At 36.6% G+C, this 25,391-nt stretch overlaps 1 protein-coding gene across 4 annotated transcripts in view; it reads left to right on the forward strand.

Moving 5' to 3' along the window:
• Positions 1-25,391, forward strand: part of CCDC88A (coiled-coil domain containing 88A) — a 142,858-nt gene that overhangs the window by 90,980 nt on the left and 26,487 nt on the right. For 2 of the 4 annotated variants that reach the window (XM_011996510.1, XM_011996508.1), the window contains exons 17-25: positions 3,766-3,907; positions 9,785-9,949; positions 13,462-13,623; positions 14,641-14,918; positions 15,129-15,272; positions 16,379-16,565; positions 19,953-20,098; positions 23,343-23,435; positions 23,574-23,788. In XM_011996510.1, coding sequence (XP_011851900.1) covers positions 3,766-3,907; positions 9,785-9,949; positions 13,462-13,623; positions 14,641-14,918; positions 15,129-15,272; positions 16,379-16,565; positions 19,953-20,098; positions 23,343-23,435; positions 23,574-23,788 — 1,532 coding nt within the window. The remainder of the gene's footprint in view (positions 1-3,765; positions 3,908-9,784; positions 9,950-13,461; positions 13,624-14,640; positions 14,919-15,128; positions 15,273-16,378; positions 16,566-19,952; positions 20,099-23,342; positions 23,436-23,573; positions 23,789-25,391) is intronic. The other 2 variants (XM_011996509.1, XM_011996511.1) reach the window with 1 other exon arrangement.

Consider the following 25,391-nt stretch of genomic DNA (forward strand, 5'->3'; position numbering starts at 1 on the left):
ATCGTGCCATTGCACTCCAGCCTGGGCAACAGAAGTGAAACTCCATCTTTAAAAAAAAAAAAAAAAGTTCTTAAGGAGAAAAGAGGAATCATAGACAATCTAATATAGATATAAGAAAATAAAACCCTAAAATGTTACTATATAAATACAGTTATAAAATAGGAAAACAGGATGCTACCCAGATAGCAGAAGATCAGAGGCTATAATTGACTGTGAAAACAATAAGACATTAACAACAAACCAACCTCCGGCTCATCAAACACAGTCAATTAAGCAAGTTATTTTTTATCTGAATCATGTGCTTAAATACCTCTGTTCTTTCATTTATTTGCCACAATGTTGACTTAAAGATAAATGGAGGAAAAGTATGAAACAAAGGAAAAGAAAAGCAACTGAGGTATAAAAATAATGTGGAAAACTAAAGCCTTAAAAGCTGGATATGAGTTAAAAAATTAACTCATATGCCTTTTAATTTTAAAAATGATCAGTATAGGTTTAAAGAAAATATATATTCTCTCATGGTAATTACAGTCAATCAAACAGTTAATCTGATTTTCAAGTAGTCTATTGTTTAGCATCCAGTCAGCTCCATGAATCCAGCTGGAATAGAGGTTGTGTATTGTTAAGAACATTATTTTATGTAGACTAGATTTTCATTCCATTTCTGTAATTATATAACTTATATTTTATCTACTCATTATTACTGTTCCAGTATTTATATTCTATATTAAATGTATATTGGAAAAATTAATGGTGATTTGTTCATGTAGTTTTGAGAATGTTCAAAGTAAATAGGATAGATTGATACTTAAAAAGTTAGTTGTGTAATAACAGATATAATTTGAGGCATATATTCTAGCAATCAGTTCAAGTCAAGCAATGATTATTGAATTATACAGATATTTCATGAGGAAATATTTTTATTTGAATTAATCAGATAGTTTTAAGTGCAGATTTCATTGACTGTCTTTTAATATAGATACTGAATATGCATCCCCTCTTTATTCAAACAGATTTATTATCTACTATATGTAAGATACTGTACTGCATGTTCTTTGCAAAAGAAAAAGTAGAGTACACCCTATAGTGCTAATTGACCCTAGGTTCATATAAATTTATGAACCCAGCTCTGGGTGGACCCTTTATACAGTTTGGCTCCTCGTCCCAAACCTTAATTCATACAGTTAGCCAATGTTAATTGAGCTCTTCTTATCTGCTGATCATCTAGCATCAAAGTAGTGATAATGTTTCAACGGAATCTTAAAAAATGACAGAGGTTTACAAGGTGGGAACAGTGGGGAAGGGCATTCCATGTAGACAAAAGCATTTGTATAAAAGCACAAAAATGTGCTGAGCAATTTTTAGAGTATATAAAAGATGGATTACAAAAAGGATGAATTTGGAAGCACAGAGACAGGCTAGGAAGTGATTATAATAGTCTAGGCAACATGTGATGGCATTCATTATTTCCACATATTTATTTACATATTAGGCATGGAGGTAAGGGTATATGTTGAACTAAAGCTTTTTGGAAATAGAAAGTGGCTTGAACTACTAAACCAGCTTCTTTCTCAGCCAGGGAGTTAGTCTTTATGTCACAAAAAAAACCCCAGAAGCTCACAGACATATATTCCTTTAATGTGCCATTCCCTCCACCTTGGGATTTAGGTATATCGGTCTCAAATGATGTCCCTAATTCCTTTATTAGTCTAACTTTCTCATCTTTCTTTTTTTGAGCCAGAGTTTTGCTCTTGTCACCCAGGTTGGAGTGCGGTGGCACAATCTCGGCTCACTGCAACCTCCACCTCCCAGGTTCAAGTGATTCTCCTGCCTCAGCTTCCCAAGTAGCTGGGATTACAGGCATGCACCACCACGCCTGGCTAATTTTGTATTTTTACTGGCCAGGCTGGTCTTGAACTCCTGACCCCAGGATCCACCCACCTTGGCCTCCCAAAGTGCTGGGATTATAGGCATGAGCCACCGCGCCCGGCCTAACTTTCCCATCTTTCTAATTCATGTTATTCTTTCTGAATTTTTTTGACGGTACAGTTATTATTACGATACTTATTCTTGCCATCAAGGAATATATAGTTTAGTTTTTGAATTGAATGTGTAAGTAGATACATTTAAATGCAACAAAATAAATTTAGTAGGCCGGGCACGATGGCTCATGCCTGTAATCCCAGCACTTTGGGAGGCCGAGGGGGACGGATCACTTGAGGTCAGGAGTTCAAGACCAGCCTGGCCATCATGGTGAAACCCTGCCTCTACTACAAATACGAAAAATTAGCCAGGCGTCGTGGTGCACGCCTGTAATCCCAGCTACTCAGGAGGCCAAGGAACAAGAATCACTTGAGCCTGAGAGGCAGAGGTTGCAGTGAGCTGAGATCGCGCCACTGCACTCCAGCCTGGGCAACAGAGTGAGACTCTGTCTCTAAATAAATAAAGTGATAGAGTTGTAAACAGAGGTGATCACTCTTGTCTTTTCTCCTTTAATACCTCTTTGTCTTCTGTCTTCTCTTTCAATCTGGTTGCTCACAGGATTATGTTTTCATATGTTTTCAGGCCTCTTATCCATTCATTCTGTATGCTGAGCCTTCCCATACATCATCTCACCTGAGGTCCTTTTTTTTTTTCTCTATTTACTGTATGTTTCTACCAGGATAGACCAGAAGCAACTCAGACATCACCAATTCGGCATACCCAAAATCGGACTCAGTAAATGATTTTTAAATGTTTATTGACTTGAGCCAATACCAAAATGAATGAGATTTGTTCTCTGTATTCAATGAAATTAAAGTCTGATTGAGAAGAAAATATTTACATAAAAATTAATTCCAGTAAAAGAATGTGGTGAAACTCTCATATATACACTTTAGGTTTTTATTTGGTTTTGTCTTCAGGGTCTTTGGGTTTAAGAAATGAATCATAAATACTGGTTTATGATACACTCTGAATTGTGTTCATATACCATCCTTTTTGTGAAAAAAAAAAAGTATTTATTAATAATTACTCATTTATCTGCCATTCAGAAAGATAATTGCAACACTAAGTCACATCCGTCTCCCTCTTGCCACTCTGTCACCAGTATCCTGTGCCACAAATACATCATTTTTTAACTGTAACTACTCTGTACCCTGAGATAAAGAGTCTTCATTGCCGGGTGTGGTGGCTCATGCCTGTAATCCCAGCACTTTGGGAGGCCGAGGCAGGCGGATCACCTGAGGTCAGGAGTTCAAGACCAGCCTGATTAACATGGTGAAACCCTGTCTCTACTAAAAATACAAAATTAGCTGGGCGTGGTGGCACATGCCTATAATCCCAGCTATTAGGGAGGCTGAGGCAGGAGAATCGCTTGAACCCAGCAGGCAGAGGTTGCAGTAAGCCCAGATCATGTCATTGCACTCCAGCCTGGGCTACAAGAGCTAAACTCCATCTCAAAAAAAAAAAAAATAAGAGTCTTAATTACTAAAAGGGGCTATTTTGGGACTTTGATCTTCCAGATTCCTTGAGAATTAATTATTGCTTTTGATAATCTAAGCCATAATCTGGAGCTCTATTCACTCAATGATTTTGTTGCTTCATTACCAGGATTAGTTTTAAAGGGAGAATGGGGCAGTAAGAAGAGGATGAGTTCTTTTGCCTCTTTAACAACAAGGTTTTTATAAGACCCATTTATGGCATGAATATTTGTGGTCATAAATTATCTTTAAAAATAATTTTCTGACCTCCAATAATGAACTATATTACTTTGTACTTGGATAGTAGGTATAAACTTTTGGAATCAAAATTAGAATCCACTCTTAAGAAGTCTCTTGAAATAAAAGAAGAAAAAATTGCTGCTTTAGAAGCTCGATTAGAAGAATCCACGAATTATAACCAGCAATTGCGCCAAGAACTTAAAACAGTAAGTGATTTTCTTGGAAAGAATTTTAAGGATCATTTATTATATAAATATTTGGAAAGAAAAATATAAAGTAGAAAATAAAAATATAAAACATTTTATTGATATTTAGTCTATTCCTTTTTCATAAACTTGAGAGTTTTCTTTTTTTTTTTTTTTTTTTTTTTTTTTTCGCCCAGACTGGAGTACAGTGGCGTGATGTCGGCTCACTGCAAGCTCCGCCTCCCGGGTTCACGCCATTTTCCTGCCTCAGCCTCTTGAGTAGCTGGGACTACAGGCGCATGCCACCACGCCCGGCTAATTGTATTTTTAGTAGAGATGGGGTTTCACCGTGTTAGCCAGGATGGTCTCGATCTCCTGACCTTGTGATCCGCCCACCTCGGCCTCCCAAAGTGCTGGGATCACAGGCGTGAGCCACCGCGCCCGGCCACTTGAGAGTATTCTTAAACAGATCTCTGTCATATGAATATGGTATAGCTTATTCAGTGCTATTTCATGTGTGTGATATCCTGCATGGTGTTAGGGATATATCAGAAGTGTGTGGGTGGAATGAGGAAGAGGCAGGCTTATATTATTGGGAAAAGCTCTCATTGTGATATTGACATTTTACTCTGTCACTCTTTCCTATTGAGGATCCAGGGAAAATTCTGCTAAGCAAAATATGACAGCACCTGATCTCATAAATTTGAGGTCTTTTCTAGATCTGTTTTCTTTTGATATTTGGAAGTATTCAGTGAAGTAAGCAAGCAAGGCAGAGGTAACTGTTTATTTTCCCTAAGGAAGCAAATCAAAATATAAGGGACTTTCCCATTCCACAGGGTTGGTAGATGGTAGATTGGTAGAGTCATGTTCTGGTTTATTCACCCTTTTATTATCTCTGCAGTGCCCCAGGAGTGGTCTCAAGGTTAACTGAATACTTAGACTGACAAGATTACTATAGGCTACATTTAGAATCATTCTACTCAGAACACTATAAGAAATACAAATAGACATCAGGGCCGTGTCAGTCCATCCTCTTCACGTAGTTGTCTGAGAATAAGCTTTCCACCAGATGGTTTACGTATAAGATAAGATTCACGTTGGGTGTGTGCAGGAGCTTTCCTGGCTTTGAATCCTCATGCTCATAGTAGTGATTACCTCTTGCAGCAACTCCAAAGGTATAGATTTAAGATCCCCACAGTGCACATGCCAATTATAGGAGGTGCTATACTCAGAGAAGTTCAGAGAGAGGGCTGCCTATTGGTCTTTAAACTTCTCCTAGTCATTTTTTTCAATAAGCAATATTATCTAGTAACATAGAATGTTCCAATTCTTTTTCACTATTTGCTGACACCATTGCTGCTATTTGTCACAGACATTGCCATGGAACATACATTGTTACAGAATAAGTTTTACTTATTTTTCATCCAGACATTCTCAGAGCCAGAGAATAAATTTTAGAACTGTGTCTAGTTAACCAAAGGGATTATTTAAAAAAAAAAAAAAAAAAAAAAAAAAAAAAAAGCGCGCGCACACACACACACAACACATTAACCTGCTTTTTGTCCTGAATTTTTTTACCCCATTAGCTGTATCACTGAGTTGCAAATAAAATCAACTTCATGAAGCTACTCAACCAGAAAATTAGTGGGTTTGGGTATGAGTTGTGTACGTGTGTTTCAAGTAGATATTTAAAATACCATCACTGGGCCGGGTGCAGTGGCATGCCTGTAATCCCAGCACTTTGGGAGGCCAAGGCAGGCAGATCATTTTAGGTTGGGAGTTCAAGACCAGCCTTGCCAACATGGTGAAACCCTGTCTCCACTAAAAATGCAAAAATTAGACAGGCGTGGTGGTGGGCATCTGTAATCCCAGCTAGCTACCCAGGAGGCTGAGGCAGGAGAATCACTTGAACCCAGGTGGCAGAGGTTGCGGTGAGCCGAGATCGTGCCTCTGCACTCCAGTCTGGGTGACAGAGTAAGACCCGGTCTCAAAAGCCATCGCTGACTTCCACTTTCAGCTTTTTAGACATAACTGTTATGGACTAGCTTCTTGCTGTGTATTCAACTGAATTTATATTGTTATAAACTTTTAATACTATATGTGAAGAAGTATTCTCTTTAAGATAGACTGTGAAAGTTAAATACGAATAGTATAAGGGTTAAAGTAACCACTAAATTCGTATGACAAAGAGATATAGGTAATATGACCAAAAAAGGGAGATAAAATGGACTCATAAAAAATAAATCCAGGTTAGGCACAGAGGCTCATTCCTGTAATCCCAGCACTTTGGAAGGCTGAGGTCAGCAAGATCGCTTGAGCGCAGGGGTTTGAGACCAGCCTGGGCAACATAGGGGAGATCCTGTCTGTTAAAAAAATCCAAAAGGCAAAAAGAAAGAAGAAACAGAGAACAAAGTACAGATTGGACAAATAGAAAACAAATAGTAGGATGGCAGCTTTAAACTAAAGTATGGCAATAACTATATTAGATATAAAAAGTCTAAACACCCCAGTTAAAAAGCAGAGATTAATAAATTAGACAAAAAGGCAAGACCCATCTATATGCTACCTATCAGAAATCTTGATGGAAAACGATATATCATTCTAGCACTAATCAAAAAATTGCTAGATTGGCTATATTAATGCTAGGCAAAGTAAATTTTAGTGCAATAAATAGCACCAGAGCTGAGTAGTTCATTACATAATTACAAAGGGGTCATTCCAGCACAAAGATAACAAGGTTAAATGTTTATGCATCTAATAACAGAGGTACACCTAGTAACAGAGCTGCAAAATAGATGAAGCAAATATCTGTAGAACTACATGGAGAAAGACAAATCCACAATTACAATTAGAGAGTTTAATACTCATCTCTCAATAATTGGAGAATAAGTAGAAAAAACTTCATCTACCAGATAAAGGGCTTCTATAAACAGCCTATAGACTAATCACTTTCCCCTTTTGATCAGGAAGAATACAAAGATTTTGCTCTCACTGTTACTATTAAATGCTGTACCGATGATCCTAACCAGTATACTAAGATAAGAAGAAATGAAAGGCATACAGATTTAAAAGGAAGAAGTAAAAATATCTTTCTTCACATGTGACATGACTATATTTACAGAAAACCCTGAGGAATTTACAGAAAAATGTCTACAGCTAAGGTGAACTAATCAATGTCACAGGATAAAAGTCAATATATAAAAGTCTATTTTATTTCTCTATATTAGCAATGAAAGATTGGAAAATGAAATATAAAAAAACACCATTTATAATACTATGAAATACTTACGGATGAATTTAAGGAAATGTGTGCAAGAACTCTACTAGAAACACCAAAGGAATACCTCAGTAAATGGAAATAAGAACCATGTTCAGGAATTAGAAGACTCAATATTGTTAAAATGGCAGATTCCCCATATCGATCTCTTGATTCAACATAATCCCAATTAAAATCCCAACAGGCAGATTTACAAGATGATTCTAAAATGTATATGGAAATATTGATCAAATATTAGTGAAAATTGGGAGCAACTGGAACTGTCATGCATACTGATGCAAATATAAGATGTTATAACTAATTTAGCAGGCAGTATGGCAGTATCTCAAAAAGTCCTAGCCCATGGCCCAGCATGGTAGCTCATGCCTGTAATCCCAGCACTTTGGGAGGCTGAGGCAGGCGGATCACTTGAGGCCAGGAGTTCAAGACGAGCCTGGCCAACATGGCGAAACACTGTCTCTACTAAAAATACAAAAATTAGCTGGGCGTGGTGGTACACACCTGTAGTCCCAGCTACTCAGGAGGCTGAGCCACGAGAATCACTTGAACCCAGGAGGTGGAGGTTGCAGTGAGCCAAAATTGCACCACTGCATTCCAGCCTGGGCAACAGTGTGAGACTATCTCAAAAAAGAAAGAAAAAGAAAAGAAAAAGAAGGTGATAATGCTACTTCTCTTCACTCAAGGAAAATGAAAACATAGATAAATGAATTTTTTTAGCAGCTTCATCATAATCAAAAAACTGGATATAATGACCAAAAGAAAAAAATTACTGATGTACTCAACACATGGATAAAGCTTAGAAATATACTCAGAAACACACACATACACACACACACACACAGATTATATACACTGATTGTATTTGTGTGAAATTTTAGTATAAGCAGAACTTTTATGAAAGAAATGAAAACAGTGGTTGCCTGGTGCATAGAGTAATGGAAGTGTTCTGTCATGTTGATATATGGGTTATATAGGTGTTTGCCATTCTCAAAATTACCGAATTACACTTAAAATCTGTACATTAGCAACTTCATGCAAATTATAACTCTATTTTTAAAGATTACATTATCTTTGGGAACTGTTGAAAATTTTAAATTTGAATTCATAACATAATTCACAATATTTTAATTAGCTCTAAATTACTTTGTTACAGTGATTTATTTTTATCTAGACTCTGTATTCATTTCCTCTCTGAATATAAAGATTTTGATTAATGATACATAATCATTTTTAATACTTACTTGAAAGAACAATGGCTTTAAACTGAGAAGCCTTCGGCCGGGTGCGGTGGCTCACGCCTGTAATCCCAGCACTTTGGGAGGCCAAGGTGGGTGGATCGCTTGAGGTCAGGAGTTCGAGACCAGCCTGGGCAACATGGTGAAATCTCGTCTCTGCTAAAAATACAAAACTTAGCCAGGCATGGTGGCACACGCCTGTAATCCCAGCTACTCGGGAGACTGAGGCAAGAGAATGGTTTGAACCTGGGTGGTGGAGGTTGCAGAGTGCCAAGATCGCACCACTGCACTCCAGCCTGGGTGACAAAGTGAGACTATGTCTCAAAAAAATAATATAAAATGAGAGGACTTGAGTTTTATTCTCAGCTCCCCTTCTTAATAACTGCATATGTTTATAGCCTTTCTAAGCCTAGAACAAAGACCTTGTGGGAAATTCATGTAAAATAGAGACTGGAAATGATGCCACTTATCTATTGTTATTAGGGTGTTAAAAGTAAAAACAAAACAAACAAAACCCGGAAACTAGGATCATAGGGTACCCATTAGATGGCTTGCGAAACTTGACATTACATTCTATCTTGGCATCTTTTTAGTCTCACCTCATTATTTTCTAACTCAGCGGTAGCATTATTAATTGTTGAGTTGTAGGCTTTCTTAAGTTGCGCATTAGATGTTGAACTATAAAACATTTCTATCCTTGCCTTAATGCAAAGGTTGGGGTTAACTTGAAATTTATTATAAGAATCTCCTAGGATAAACTAGTGCTTTAAAATAGTTTAATAATTCAAGATAAGTATAATAATAGTAAATTTGAGTTGAAGAGAAAGAGTTATTAAGTTAAATCTGGCAAATTTGGTCATATATGATGAGCAAGTTGGTCATGCATGATGACTTAACAATCCTTGGATTGTTCGCAATCCAAGGATATATCTTCTCTAGGATTTTCTAGTGTGATTATAATCTACTTTAAGAGAGCCAACTCAAAACTAAAAAATCCTGAATAGGATATGTCCTTAAAATTAATAAAGTGTCAAATCTTTGTGCTTTACATAGACATCTCTGTGAAATTTCTAAATTGGTTACAGATAGCTCTAAAAAGAATTGTTAGTCATTAGCAACATATCTATATCCACTCTTATCCAGGGGCATTTGCACGACAAACAATAGGATTTGACATTACTCTGGCACATAAACAGAGTACGTTTTATATTTCTAGGAGGAAACGATTTGCATTTTAAAAAGCACAAATCATACATGTTATTCATCACATTTAAAAGTATATTGCCTCTCATATTTACCAGATCAGCCCAGAGTCAAATTAATTGTGAGAAATGTAACTGTGGTGATTTTTTTCTCCCCATTAAAATATTTTAAATAAAATTTTAGGTGAAAAAAAATTATGAAGCTCTCAAACAGAGACAAGATGAGGAAAGGATGGTACAGAGCTCTCCTCCAATATCTGGTGAAGACAACAAATGGGAGCGAGAAAGTCAAGAAACAACTAGAGAACTTCTGAAAGTTAAAGACAGATTAATTGAAGTAGAAAGAAATGTAAGTATTTTTTAATTTTAGTAGGAATCATTTTTTTTAGAAATAGAGGATCACTGGAGAAATTTATCTTAGATATATTGTCTAATATTTAAACAATTGATGGCACTTAATAAGAAAATTCTGGTCATATAGTCCTTTTTCTATTTGTTCGTACCTCAGGGGCCTTTCTTTTTGCTTCTCCTGCCTGGAACATATGACTGGCTTCCCTCAGCATTTGGGTGCCATATCATATGTCCTGCAGAAGGTCTTCCCTGACTCCTTCCCCCAATAAAGTTGTTATCCCCAACTTAAACTATTCACTATTGTTCCATTGCTTTAGTTTTTTCATAGCACTTTTCACAGTGAAATTAAATTTCATATTCATTTATGAAAGCAGGTAATTTGTCTTTCTTTTTTTTTTTTTTTTACCACCGTGCCTTTAATATCTAGAATAGTGCCTGGTATGTAGTAGACACTTAACAAATATTTGCTAAATTAGTTCAATATATACTTGACAGTAAACAACAAGCAAACAAGCTGAACAACAAATAGTTACCCTTCAAAAGATGAATAAACTTAAGGAACTTACACAATAGCAAGTAAAATAGTTGTGGTGGTGTTTTTTTTAATTTAACACAAAAATAGTACCTTTAATTAAAAACTAAGCAATAAAACCAAAAAATAATCCCCACACCATTGATTTCTGCTTTCTCATTCAAAAAGAATCACTATGAACAGTTTATCTTCCTAGAAAATTATTTTGTCATTTATCTGTATATAGAAGTATATTTCTTTTACAAATTTATACCTGCGGGATCATGCTATACAAAATTCCTATTTGCATTTTCTGTTAATATTATCTTGGAGATCTCTCAATTTTAGCAGATGTATGTGTATTTCATTTTGTTTAATGACTACCTATTATTCCATAGTGTGAATGTTACCATAATTTACTTAAATAAATCTCACATTTCTCTACAGTTAGGTTTTTTGTTTTGTTTTGTTTTTGAGATGGAGTCTCACTTTGTTGCCCAGGCTAGAGTGCAGTGGCGTGATCTCGGCTCACTGCCAGTTCCGCCTCCCGGGTTCACGCCATTCTCCTGCCTCAGCCCGCCACCACGCCCGCCCGGCTAATTTTTGTATTTTTAGTAGAGATAGGGTTTCACTGTGTTAGCCAGGATGGTCTTGATCTCCTGACCTCGTGATCCACCTGCCTCGGCCTCCCAAAGTGCTGGGATTACAGGTGTGAGCCACCGCGCCTGGCCCATTTAGGTTATTTTTAAACATGTTCATAGAATGCTAAATTGCTGACAGTGAAATTGCAAGGCCAAAGGATATATACGTGTGTGTGTGTGTGTGTGTGTGTGTGTGTGTGTTTAATTGATATTTTCTATTAGTCTTTAAAAATCCCATCAATTTTCTTTCTTTCTTTTTTTTTTTTCTTTTCTGAGACAGGGCCTCACTCATCTCCCAGGCTGGAATGCAGTGGCAAGATCATAGCTCACTGAAGCCTCATCCTCCAAGGCTCAAGTGATCCTCTTGCCTCAGCCTCCCAAGTAGCTGGGAGCACAGGTGCACACCACCACACCCAGCGAATTTTTGTATTTTTTGTTGAGGTGGCGTCTTACTATGCTGCCCAGACTGGTCTCGAACTCCTGGCCTCAAGTGATCCGCTCTCCTCAGCCTCCCAAAGTGCTGGGATTGCAGGTGTGAGTCAGCACACCCAGCCTAAAAATCACATCAACTTTCAATCCCACTAAAAGAGTATACCTATCTTTCCATATTAACACTGGATAGTAGTACCTAGTGCTTTAATTTTTGTTAAAGCAATAGGAGAAAATATTTTAATGTGTACATTTAAAATTATGAGTTAGGCATTACACATTTTTCATGTATTTATTGGCCATTTATAAATACCTATTTTTAATCAGTGATATATATACCTATATTGCTTGGATTCATAATTACATTTTAGAAAATTGAGCTGGCATATGAAGTTCTGTAAGGTGAATCTTTTTTTTTTTCTTGTAGACTTCCTTTATAAATTTCCATTGGAAAAAAATTACTTCGTTTCATATTTTAGATAATGGGGTTATAAAGACAGTCAGCCATATAATAGGCTGGTAATTTTTGTGTTTGCCAGTATTTGCTAACTTCTTTCTTTTCCATTGTAAATTTTTTCCTGCTGTAAGATACCCTCTCAGCTATCTTTTCTCTTCATTATAGACTATAGGAATTTTTTTTATTCCTAGAGACACCTGGAATAATCAGTAGAGCTTGTACAATTTAGTTTCTAAAGTGCTAAACTACAATAGTATTTCACATATATATGTGAAAAATGGTTCACCTCTTTGTGCTGAGATGGTATATAAATACGTCAGTACTGTCAGTATTCCATTTTATTTTTTCTAGTATACATTTTTTCATCCTTTTTATTTGAACAAATGAACAAAAGAGAAATACAAAATCATAACGCATCTTAAAGCATTTTGTTTCCTCAGCTTCAATTTTATAGTATAATACGTGGGTCAAATCCTGACCTACCTTTTACACAGTGACATGCAGTGTATATAACATAAAGCCAATAAAGTGAATGTTATATTTACATATAGATATGTTAAGAGTGATCTGTTGTGATTCAGTTGTTAACTTTTTATGCATACTGCAGGGTAGACCAATTATGACCTTTAGTATATTAAAGTTTTATTTCTGTTTTCTGGAGGGTTCTTTGTACTTTGCTGTTGCTGATTTTTTATGAAATTTAATTTAGAAATAATCCTGAAAAGATTAATGACAAGTATTTTAAAATATAATAATCATTGATTCGCATAGTAGTTCATTTGTTATAAAATTGAAATATGGCCTTACGGAAAAACGGAAAATGTTATGTTTTGTTTGGAAATGCTCCAGGAGTCTTATAGTTGAAGTAGAGTTTTAATCAGCATTTTATATCATGAGAAAAATAAGAAAATATCTGCGTTAGGTCTGTTGTGGACTGCAAATTTTAAACAGATGGTTAAGATTGTTCCTGTAAACCTGCTTCCCTTTGAAATATTTGTGTTTGGAAATTACTTAGTTTTGCACTATCTCTGGGACCACCACTCACTTAGGTATATATTTGCCTTTGGGTAAATTAGAAAAGATAGATCTCCATGGTTGGACACAGCCCCATTTATTCTGGTCATTCTGGGAACCTTCAAGCAGTATTAAAACCATACAACTGACAATTCCTTTCTAGTTTTTGTGTTAATAAATATATTTAGAATAGGATATTTTATTTTTAGGATATTATAGTGCAGAAAGACACAGGCACAATATTAAGGTTTTAGTATTATTGCCTTCTTTCTGATGAATGTCTGTTTACAATTTGGGATGGGGAAAATGTTTTTTTTTTTTTCTCTTTTAAGATTGTTGGGGTTTTATGGATTGTACTGCTAATAAATACTCATAGTATAAAATTCAGTATATTATAGAAATATGTTTAGTATTGCTATTGTTGTTAATATGTTTGGTTTCGGTTTTTGTTTTTTAAGAATGCTACACTGCAAGCAGAGAAGCAAGCGTTGAAAACTCAACTGAAGCAGCTTGAGACACAAAACAATAATTTGCAGGCTCAGATTCTTGCACTTCAGAGGCAGACAGTATCATTACAGGAACAGAATACCACTCTTCAAACACAGAATGCCAAGCTTCAGGTTGTAATATAATATTTTGGGAATATGCAACCAAACTCTTGAATTATGCTATTAAAATAAGGGAGGGTAAACATGGAAACTTTGTTTCTTAGCGAATGAACTTAAAGATAAATGAAAATGTTTTTATTTAGTGCCATGCCTAAACTTTCATACATCAATTTTTTAAATGTCAAAGGCTTTAAATATTAATAAATTCAGTCAATACATCTAAATAGAGATAAATTATATTTGTGGTCTTTCTACCATTTCATTAAGTTGATTGTAATAAATTAGGTAGAAACCCTTGTTTGAGAGTATGGTTGCAGCATACTATTCCTTATTTCATTTGTATAGCTTTTTTTATCAGTTTAGTTACTGGAAAGCAGGACAACATGAGAATTTTGTCTTTAGACCTGTCCTAAGTTCAAAGGATCCATCTTTCACTTAACACCGCCAGTGTCTTTCCAGACAGAACAATCAGTTGGGGGAAAGTTCAACTCTGAAACCTCTTAAAGAACAGAAACAAGTTCCCTCTCTGAATCTAAGAATTCTTCTTTCTGTAACCCTTTTCTTTGATCAGCATCAACACTTTGTTTGATAAAGAAAATATTTATTTAATTCGGACTCTTGAAAAATTTCCACAAGTAATTTTTCACTTCTATCAACTTCTATCACCAAATTCTAGAAATGATAAACTAGCACTTCAAATTCTATACATTTTCATTTGTAATATAATAAAATGGTTGCTAATCACCTTCATTTAAAATAAATTCAACCCAAAACATAAAATACATATATATGTCTAATATACACACACACATATACGTATGTATGTGTGTATTATAATACTTCCAAAAATCAAAATTAAATGGTAGCGTTATTCTTTGGGAAGCTAAAATCAAAATCTTCCCAGTATAATGAAAATATATCTGCTGTGATTCATTTAGAGCTTGCTTTATTTAACATTGTAATCTTGTATTTTGAAAAAAGAACGTGAACTATTTTTCTTATGTCTGATAACAATACATATTCTCATAGGTTGAAAATTCTACCCTTAATTCCCAAAGTACCTCACTTATGAACCAGAATGCACAACTCCTAATCCAGCAGTCTTCCTTAGAAAATGAAAATGAATCTGTAATCAAAGAGCGAGAAGACCTAAAATCTCTCTATGATTCTCTGATCAAAGATCATGAAAAGCTGGAACTTCTTCATGAACGTCAGGCTTCAGAGTATGAATCTCTTATCTCTAAACATGGAACTCTGAAGTCTGCCCACAAAAATCTTGAGGTGGAACATAGAGACCTTGAAGACCGGTAATTTGTTATATTTTGTTGTACTGTGAATTTAAAATGAATTTTCTTCAAGTAGTATAATAAATTTTATATGTTAAACACATCTAATGTTAGTTTACGTGGGAAATGTATATAAATTTACCTGTGTTTTAAATGATAAGTACTCATTTCCTTCATTTCTAAAGTTTCTTTTTTGTAAATATTATAAACCAAATGCCTTTTTTCCCCCAGTTACAATCAGTTATTAAAACAGAAAGGACAATTGGAAGATTTGGAAAAAATGCTCAAAGTAGAACAGGAAAAAATGCTGCTTGAAAATAAAAACCATGAAACGGTAGCTGCAGAATACAAGAAACTTTGTGGTGAAAATGATAGGTAATAAATACATATTATATATTACAAACATTTTATGTAGAAAGTATATACATATATATGTGTGTGTATATATATATTTTTATTATGTATTATTTCTTACATCCAAAATACATACTGTCCCTTTGTAGTACCAAGCATAGTTTGAATTTAGAATTTTAAAAAATAGAATAGGCAGGGTGCGTGGCTCACACCTGTAATCCCAGCACTTTGGGAGGCCAAGGCAGGTAGATCACCTGAGGTCAGGAGTTCGAGACCAGCCTGACCAACATGGTGAAACCCTATCTCTACTAAAAATGCAAAAATTAGCCAGGCATGGTGGCATGCACCTGTAGTCCAAGCTACTTGGGTGGGTGAAACAGGAGAATTGCTTGAACCTGAGAGGTGGAAGTTGCAGTGAGTCGAGATCGTGCCACTGCACTCCAGCCTGGGTGACAGAGTAAGACTCCCATCTCCTTTAAAAAAAAAAAAAAAGAGAGAGAGAGAGAGAGAGATAGGATCTTACTCTGTTGCCCAAGCGGAAGTTCAGTAGCTCGATCATAGCTTACTGCAACCTCAAACTCCTATGCTTAAGCAATCCTCCTACCTCAGCCCCTCAGGTAGCTGGGACTGCTAGCATACACCAACACGCCTGGCTAATTTTTTAAAATTTTATTTTAATTTTTAGTTTTTGTAGAAATAGGGTCTCCTGTGATCCCCAAGGCTGCTCTCAAACTCCTGGCCTCAGGTGATCCTTCTGCTTCTACCTCCCAAATGCTGGGATTACAAACATGGACCATCAGTAACCAGCCAGTACTTTCTTATTAATACTTGAAACTTTCATTACCTATACTTGAACATATTTAAAGACTAAAAAATTCTTTTCCAAGTGTGGAGATGGGTGGATGGAAAAGGGAAATTAAAAATTATTTTCAAGGGAAAGGTACTCAGAATTTTAAAAAATCTAGTTTTTACAGAATAGAAACTGATTTTTGATAAGTTTAGTAACTTGTAAAACAGTCTTTTATTCTAAGTATGTCTTAATGTTATTTATGTCATTTCATATTGTATAAATTATACCAAAAGCTATTAAGATAATCTAATTATATTTCTGTGATTTCTAATTATAGGTTGAATCATACCTATAGTCAACTTTTAAAAGAGACAGAAGTTTTACAAACTGACCATAAAAATTTGAAAAGTCTTCTGAATAATTCCAAACTGGAACAAACAAGATTAGAAGCTGAATTTTCAAAGCTAAAGGAACAATACCAACAACTGGATATTACATCAACCAAGCTGAATAACCAGTGTGAGGTGAGCTTTAATAAGTTTAATCGCTGTTTCCTTCATTTAGGCACCAAGACATGCCTAAGAAATAAATGACTATATTACAATGACAATACTGGTATATATTTAGTGGTGTATATCTAAAAGAATTTGGTCAAGGATCATTGAAACCTACACGTGATTCAGAACAACTTCCCATATCATTAATTACAATCTTTTAAAAAGTATTAGCTTAAACTTATGTCCAGATTCTTTGAAAATTGTAAAATTATTCATTTAATGAAAAAATGTTCACACCTGGCATGAAATTATAAACCAATAGAGAAATTAGTTGAAAACAACATACAATTAATTACCCAACAAAGCTCAGAAAGTAGTTCATTCTACCTATGGTTTATAAAAGTCTAAATAAATTGTAGTTAGGATGGTATACCTCTAGAATGGTAGAGTGAGGAATGCAGCAAATCAACTCCTTAAGAAACAATACAATTGGACAGAACTGTCAAAAACAACAATGTTGGGACTGTGGAACCCAACAAGGGCATATAACAAATTGAGAAGCATTTATTAAAGCAAAACTATTCAACCCTGGGAAGGAACTGTGATTGTCTGAGGCATTTTATCTTGGGGCTTCTCCCATTCCTCTTCTCCTTCCCTGGTTTCCTATACCTGGTAGTTTTGACAGAGCATAGGGCAGGCTGTGAAAACCAGCAGCCTTTCTACTGGAGGAAACTGACTTGATTTGGAACAGAGCATAGCAAAGCCCCATGCCTGGGAGAGTTGTCAAAGGTCAACTCTTAGATAGCTTGAGGTTGAAATATTGGTTGGGGCAAGTAACAGACCAGTGAACTAGTCAAAAATTAAAGGATTTTCAAGAAATGAGTCAGCCTCAGTGGGTCTTCATAAGATCTCCCACATGTCACTGGTGGTCCAGAAAACTGTTCGAGAGAGACCAGAGAGGGCCCTAGCTATCTATGCATCCCTGGCTAATTCTCACAACTTGGGTCAAATGTTAATTATTGGCTGAGGGCTAAGTCATATAATGACATGATTTAGTGGAGGTGGAAAAAACTATAGTGTAAAAGGTTGAGGTAGTAGTTAACCTTGGTGGGAAGGGATAGTGGTTGGAAGATAGCACAGGTGTTTCTAGAATACAATTAATGATCTGTTTCTTGCTCCAGGTGCTGGTTTAACATAGTGTTCACTTTGTGATAATTCATTGAGCTCTATATACACTTAAAATTTGTTCTTGGGGCCGGGCGCGGTGGCTCAAGCCTGTAATCCCAGCACTTTGGGAGGCCGAGACGGGCGGATCACTAGGTCAGGAGATCGAGACCATCCTGGTGAACACGGTGAAACCCCGTCTCTACTAAAAAATACAAAAAAATTAGCCGGGCGAGGTGGCGGGCGCCTGTAGTCCCAGCTACTCGGGAGGCTGAGGCAGGAGAATCGCTTGAACTTGGGGGACAGAGGTTGCAGTGAGCTGAGATCACGCCACTTCCCTCTAGCCTGGGCAAAAGAGCGAAACTCCATCTAACAACAAAAAAATTGTTCTATTTTCTTTATATATGCTTTATCTGTTGTCTATTGACACCGATAATGCTCTTTAACAATGGGAGAACCTTAGTGGTAATGGACAGTAAACACTTCTTTTTGCCTAATGAGTCTGAGTTTGCTGAGCATCTATACTAATCTACTCACTGCCAGGGGTTTGCTCCTGCATCTGTAATTAGCTGGCATGTATGCTGAGGGCTGACTGGTCTATGGTGGCCTCACCGGGATAACCCTCCTCTGTTCCATGTGGTCTCTCCATCCTCCAGCGGGGCTCTGAGAGTGTGAGTGGAAGTCCACAGGCAACTTGAGGCCTAGGCTTGGAACTGTTACACCATCACTTCCACCACTTTCTCTTGGCCAAAAGCATTCCAAATTCAAGAAGAAGGGAAATAGATTCCACTTCTTTATGGAAAAAGTGAGAAGTCACATTGCAAGAGGGCATAGGTACAGGGAAGAAAATAAATTCATTCAAATAAATCTACCATGTATGTTATGTTTCAATTTAACAACATACAGATAAATATAGTATGATATTCACAGTTACAGATCTAGATGGTTGTTTATGATTATAGTATCATTCTCTCTGATTTTCTCTCTACCTTTTGAAATTTTTCAAAATGTTTTTTTTTTGGAGGGAGGTGGGGTGGGTGGTGTAGGCAGGGCAGGTATGTGTTATTTGCTTTTGCTTTTTTAATACAGATCTCTGGGCTCTACTCGAGACCTGCCAAATTTGAATGCTCGGGCCCAGAAATCTACAAGGGATGCCAAACTTTAAGAATCACTACTTTGGGCCTTCTGAACTTCTGTTTGAACCTCTGGCCTAGCTAAGGCATATTTCCAGTTTCTACTAACTGCGTACAAAAGGCCCAATGCTGCTGGCAGCCCAACTACTAGTAATGCCAGCTGTTAATACCAACTGTTGACTAAATTACCTGATTTCCCTTGATCAAGCCACAAAAACTACACACAGACTTTTAAGATTTCTTGAAAACAGTGGATGGATGCCGGGCACGGTGGCTCACGCCTGTAATCCCAGCACTTTGGGAGGCTGAGGTGGGTGGATCACCTGAGGTTGGGAGTTCAAGACCAGCCTGACCAACATGGAGAAACCGTATCTCTACTAAAAGTACAAAACTAGCTGGGCATTGTGGCACATGCCTGTAATCCCAGGTACTCGGGAAGGTGAGACAGAATAGCTTGAAACCGGGAGGCGGAGGTTGCAGTGAGCCGAGATTGGGCTATTGCACTCCAGCCTGGGCAACAAGAGCGAAATTCTGTCTCACAAGAAAGAAAACAGTAGATGGGGAAATTATGAGACATACTAAGTACTTAGTGTGTGCTATACACATGCTACTAGATACTTTACATATATTAATTAATCCTTGCAACAGTCTTGTTGCGTGGGAGCTATCCTCATTTCACAGATCTGAGAACTAACTTGTCTAACATTTCATAGAAATAAAATATTAGATATTTGAATCTAGCTTTTGGACTGTAAGTTAAACCATTTTAAAGACAGAAAGCAGTGTCTGGGGAGTTAGATAATTTATTATATATTAGACCCAGTGTTTGTGAGAATTAAGAATATGTGTGTGTGTGTGTGTATGTATATATACACATGTGTACGTATATACGTATGTATGTATGTGTATATATATACATACACACACACACATATATATCATGTAACCCAGTGCTGTAGGTATCATTGTCACTAAAATAATCATGCTCTGATAAAAGTATAATCATCTAATTGTTCAAACAGTGGAACACTTAAATCTTTGTGTAGTACTTCATATTTTTCAGTTGATTTATGTTAAATGTAAATGTTTTTTTAAAAAAATGTTTGTGTTTAAACAGTTGCTAAGCCAACTTAAAGGAAATTTAGAAGAAGAAAATCGACATCTACTAGATCAAATTCAGACATTAATGCTACAGAACAGAACACTTTTGGAGCAGAATATGGAAAGCAAGGATCTTTTTCATGTTGAACAAAGACAGTACATGTAGGTACCAAATAATTTTGCACTCTGAAATATGTTACTCATGATTTTATCATTGCCATACCCAGTGGCAGAGAAAATTCATGCTAATTTTTATTGATTTTCAACATTATTATTTCAACAAATATTTTTGAGTGCTTATATTCCAGGCACTCTCCTAATAATCAGAAATACTATCATGAAAACACATGAATCTTGCTCTTAAGAAATTAGTAATATAAAGTGAGAAATACAAATAAACATTTAAATACAGTAATTCTATAATGGAAGTATATGTAGGAGGCCATAGAAACAGCATATATAGGGGCAGGAGTATCTTAGTCTGGGAGAGGCAAGGTGAACTTTCCAAAGATGAGACTTGAGCAGAGACTTATGGATTCAATAGGAGTTTGCTTGAGGAGGCATACCAGCCCAGGAGAGCTGCAATACAAAGTCATGGAGGTGTGATGAAAGTATGTTGTGGTGTGGTATAGGACCTAAAAATTAATTGTTCTTTCTGGAGCAAAACTGAGGAAAGGAGTGGTGCAATAGAGAAGTGGCCAAACAGTCAGGACCCAGTTTACAAAGGTTGTTCTATGCCATACAAAGGAGTTGAGATCAGGCTGCAAGACGTGTGAAAGAGAATTGGCAAGGCTTAATTATTGGTAAATTGTGTCTCCAGAGAATTAAACAATCTATTAACACTCAGATTTGGGCCTGTGCGGCCCAGTGGGTAGTCTTTGTATTACCACACGATGATTCATCTTTACTCAATAGATCTCTTTGCCCCACAAATGAGAAGCACCACAGTATAATAGAAATAGCACAGATGTTGAAATCAGACAGCTTCTAATTCATGTCCCAATTCATCCACTCACTAGCTATGTGACCATAGAGAAGTCACTTCATTTCTTTGATCATTAGTTTCTTCTCTAAAATAGAGATGACACTTACTTTCCAGATTATTCAAGGAGTACATGAAGTAGTATGTCTGTGCCTTTCAGACTTGATGTACATAAATAGCCAGGGCACATGTGAAACCAGGATACATCATACATTTTTCTGAAGCACCAGTCTTACCAAAAAATTTCAGGCAGGGAACATTATTTCTTTATTAATACACAGGTGTATCATGGAACAAAGGCAGAAATTGTGTAAACTTTCAAAGTAAATGTAAAACCTCAAAGAAATTTCACATTTGTGGCTGGACACCTTGGGCTCCACCTTTAGTCCTTTTAGTCCTTTCTGGGGTATATATTCCTTTACTTGCTTTCAAAAGAAGCCTTGTTTTAGGTTAAGAAGCTTTGAGTATATATAAAACTTTTGACATTTGAGTCTCCTGTCCCTTAAGCAGAGGCATTATCCAAAGCTTTGTTGTCTTAAGTATTCTGACCATTGGTGACTAATACATTTCCAGGTGAAAGTGCTTGTGTCTAAATAGTTGACTTCCAAAGATTTTTATCTATTATGACTTACTGAATTTAAATTACAAATACCCATCTTGCATGTCAGACATTTCTAGCTAAATGCCTCTGTCATATGGTCCTAGCAGGATGGCAGTGGACAGGTAGTACTGAGATTTTGGAGGTTCTTAATGATATTTCAACCAGTAAAAGGAAAAACCAACTGGGAACTATGGCCTTGTTTACAACTTTTCAAACGTCAACTCTTCTGTGGGCCTCAGATCCAAGCAGTTGGTGAATAATAAATGTAGGCTGTGTGCTGTTTGTGCCGTGGTATAACTGTTGGCAATATCTGTTCACAAGGCATCTTCTACAGAATCTCTCGAGTTAGTTCCTCCTAGTCTCCACCACTGTAATTCAGCCTTCCCTCTCAAATAGACTACCCCATTAGCTCCATTAGCTTCCTGAATGTTTTCTTATCTCCAGTCCTTTTTTTTTTTTTTTCCCGGTCTTGCTCTGTCAGCCAGGCTGGAGTGCAGTAGCGCAATCTCAGCTCACTGCAAACTCCCCCTCCCGAGTTCAGGCGATTCTCCTGCCTCAGCCTCCCGAGTAGCTGGGACTACAGGCAAACGCTGCTGCACACTGCTAATTTTTGTATTTTTTGTAAAAACAGGGTTTTGCCACATTGGCCAGGCTAGTCTCAAACTCCTGAGCTCAAGTGATCCACCTGCCTCCACCTCCCAAAGCACTGGAATTATAGGCCTGAGCCACTGCGCCCTGCCTTATCTCCAATCTTTCTGATATATCCTATTCCATCATTGGGTTAAAGTACTTTAAACAAAGATTTCTTACCACTTTGTAATGAAACTTGGAATACTTCTGATTTCCTACTGAGCAGAATCTAAAACCAAAACTCTCCCTCACTACTTCGTCTCAGCCTATAACGTTCAAGCTAAACATAACTTAGCATTTTTTTAACTTCCTACACTACACCAACATATAATTTAGCATTCTTATCTTTCCTTTTCAGCCTATCTAATAATGGCCTTTTTCTTCATGGGGATTTATTTCATGATCTAAGATGGATATATTTACCTTCCTGTTGTACTTGCACAGTATTTTATTTTGGTACTGCTACTTCCTTGGATTATATAGTCATTTTATATATATATATATTTGCGTGTGTGTGTGTGTGTATATATATATATGTATGCATACAAATGATATATGTTATATTTATGGATATATCTTCTTTCTTCTATATTATAAACAAAGCTATTTATTATTCATCTTCATATATACCTCATGCCTTCCTCATTGTAAATGATCACTAATGTTTCTTAAGTAAATAGCATTCTTTAGCATTGTGGGGTTTTCTTAGAGACATTATTTTGGTGATCTTTGATGTTTATATAGTAAATACTACTGAGAATATAAAAATGAGACTAGGATGTGATGACTCATGCATTGCTGGATTCAGGAAATGATTCTCTACAAGTAAATCAAGCCTAAGTAATTCTGCTGAAAAGAAAAAAATCTATTTGCATGAACATGTGTTTGCAGGATTAGTCATTATATCTATAATTATAAGCAAACTATCCAAATATTTTTATTTTTTGCTAATATAAATTGTAATAGATCACCTTTCTTCCAAAAAGGAAAAAAGAAGTTGTAAATTTTTAAAAAAGGAGAACATGGAAAAATTCCCATTGTTAACTACCTGATAAAATCTTAGTTGCCAACCATGGTATCTGTTTTTTTTATGTTTTGGGGAGAAGTTAGATCACAGTCACAAAATAATTTAATATTCATAGCTTTACAAAATATATGATGCCTGTCCTAAAAGGTAATTTTTATTTTTATAGTGATAAGTTAAATGAATTAAGACGTCAGAAGGAGAAATTAGAAGAGAAAATTATGGATCAATACAAATTTTATGACCCATCTCCTCCTAGAAGGTACCATTAACCAAATTTTATGAATTCTTGTTTTGAAAAAAAACTGTACGTTATTTCTAATATTGTGATGACTTCTCATTTTGTGAAGGATTTGTATGTTGAATTTTAAACTGATAACAATTTTTAAAATTCTGTTAGGAGAGGCAACTGGATTACTCTAAAAATGAGAAAATTGATAAAGTCTAAGAAAGATATTAATCGGGAACGCCAGAAATCTCTAACATTAACACCTACCCGCTCAGACTCCAGTGAAGGATTTCTTCAGCTCCCTCATCAAGACAGTCAAGATAGTTCTTCAGTAGGTTCAAACTCTTTAGAAGATGGCCAGACCTTGGGGACCAAGAAAAGCAGCAGTGAGTGCTTAAACTCTTTAAACATGGTATTGATTTAGAATCCTTTCTAAAGATTTTTTAAAACTTCAATAGTCCTTTGGGGGAATAGTCAGATGAGTGGCATTTATTTTTAATTTCATATTATAAAATTAATTGTGTACTGCATTATTATACAGCCACACAATTTTCTGAGGTAAATCATACACAGATATACTATCATTTGGCCAGAGGGGTAAAATATTGCAGAAAGAAAGTTGAAATAAGAGCTGGAATACCTCTGCCACTTGCTATTTCTGTTAATATGGGCAAGCCTTTTACCTTTGCTTCATACTTCACAGAACAGTTGCAAGGAGCAAGTGAGAAATATGAGATGTCATTTTCATAATTATGGATAACTTAATCAGAATAATAAGGCATTTTATAATGAAGTTTCTGCTCATATACTTTGATGGTGTCACATTGGAACACAGTTACATTTGGGGAAGCAAAGAAAAATAGGTATGAATTTGAAGGGGTGTTATTCAATGATTTAGAAATTACAGAAGGTTAAGAAAATTATTGAAGGATTGCTTGGTAAGGGATCTACTAAAATAGAGAGGTGCTGGCGGGCACGGTGGCTCACACCTGTAATCCCAGCACTTTGGGGGGCTAAGGTGGGTGGATCACCTGAGGTCGGGAGTTCGAGACCAGCCTAACCAACATGGAGAAACCCCATCTCTACTAAAAATACAAAATTAGCCAGGCGTAGTGGCTTATGCCTGTAATCCCAGCTACTTGGGAGGCTGAGGCCGAGATTGCACCATTGCACTCCAGCCTGGGCAACAAGAGCGAAACTCCGTCTCAAAAACAAAATAAAAAAAGGAAAGAAAATACAAAATTAGCCTGGTGTGGTGTTCTGCACCTATAATCCCAGCTACTCAGGAGGTTGAAGCAGGAGAATCACTTGAACCTGGGAGGCGAAGGTTGCAGTGGGTCAAGATTGCACACTGCACTCCAGCCTGGGTGACAGAGCAAGACTCCATCTCAAAATAAAAATAAAATAGAGACGTGGGGGCCAGTCACAGTGACTCACGCATGTAATCCCAGCACTTTGGGAGGCCAACGCAGGAGGATCACATGAGGCCAGGAGTTCAAGACCAGCCTGGGCAACATAGTGAGACACTGTCTCTATTATTTAAAAAAATTAGGCCGGGCACAGTGGCTCATACCTGTAATCCCAGCACTTTGGGTGGCCGAGGTGGGCGGATCACCTGAGGTCATAGTTGGAGACCAGCCTGACCAACATGGAGAAACCTGTCTCTACTAAAAATGCAAAATTAGTCGGGCATGGTGGCGCATGCCTGTCGTCCCAGCTACTCGGGAGGCTGAGTTAGGAGAATCGTTTGAACCCGGGAGGCGGAGACTGAGGCTGAGATTATGCCATTGCATTCCAGCCTGGGCAATAAGAGTGAAACTCTGTCTCAAAAAAAAAAAAAAAAAAAATAGTTGAAGAGATAAACATTTGTATATAAACTTGTGATGTAATTTTTTATTACAAATGTAGGCCGGGCGCGGTGGCTCAAGCCTGTAATCCCAGCACTTTGGGAGGCCGAGACGGGCGGATCACGAGGTCAGGAGATCGAGA

Source organism: Mandrillus leucophaeus, unplaced genomic scaffold (genome assembly GCF_000951045.1).
Source record: "Mandrillus leucophaeus isolate KB7577 unplaced genomic scaffold, Mleu.le_1.0 Scaffold518, whole genome shotgun sequence".
Classification (NCBI taxonomy): Eukaryota; Metazoa; Chordata; class Mammalia; order Primates; family Cercopithecidae; genus Mandrillus; species Mandrillus leucophaeus.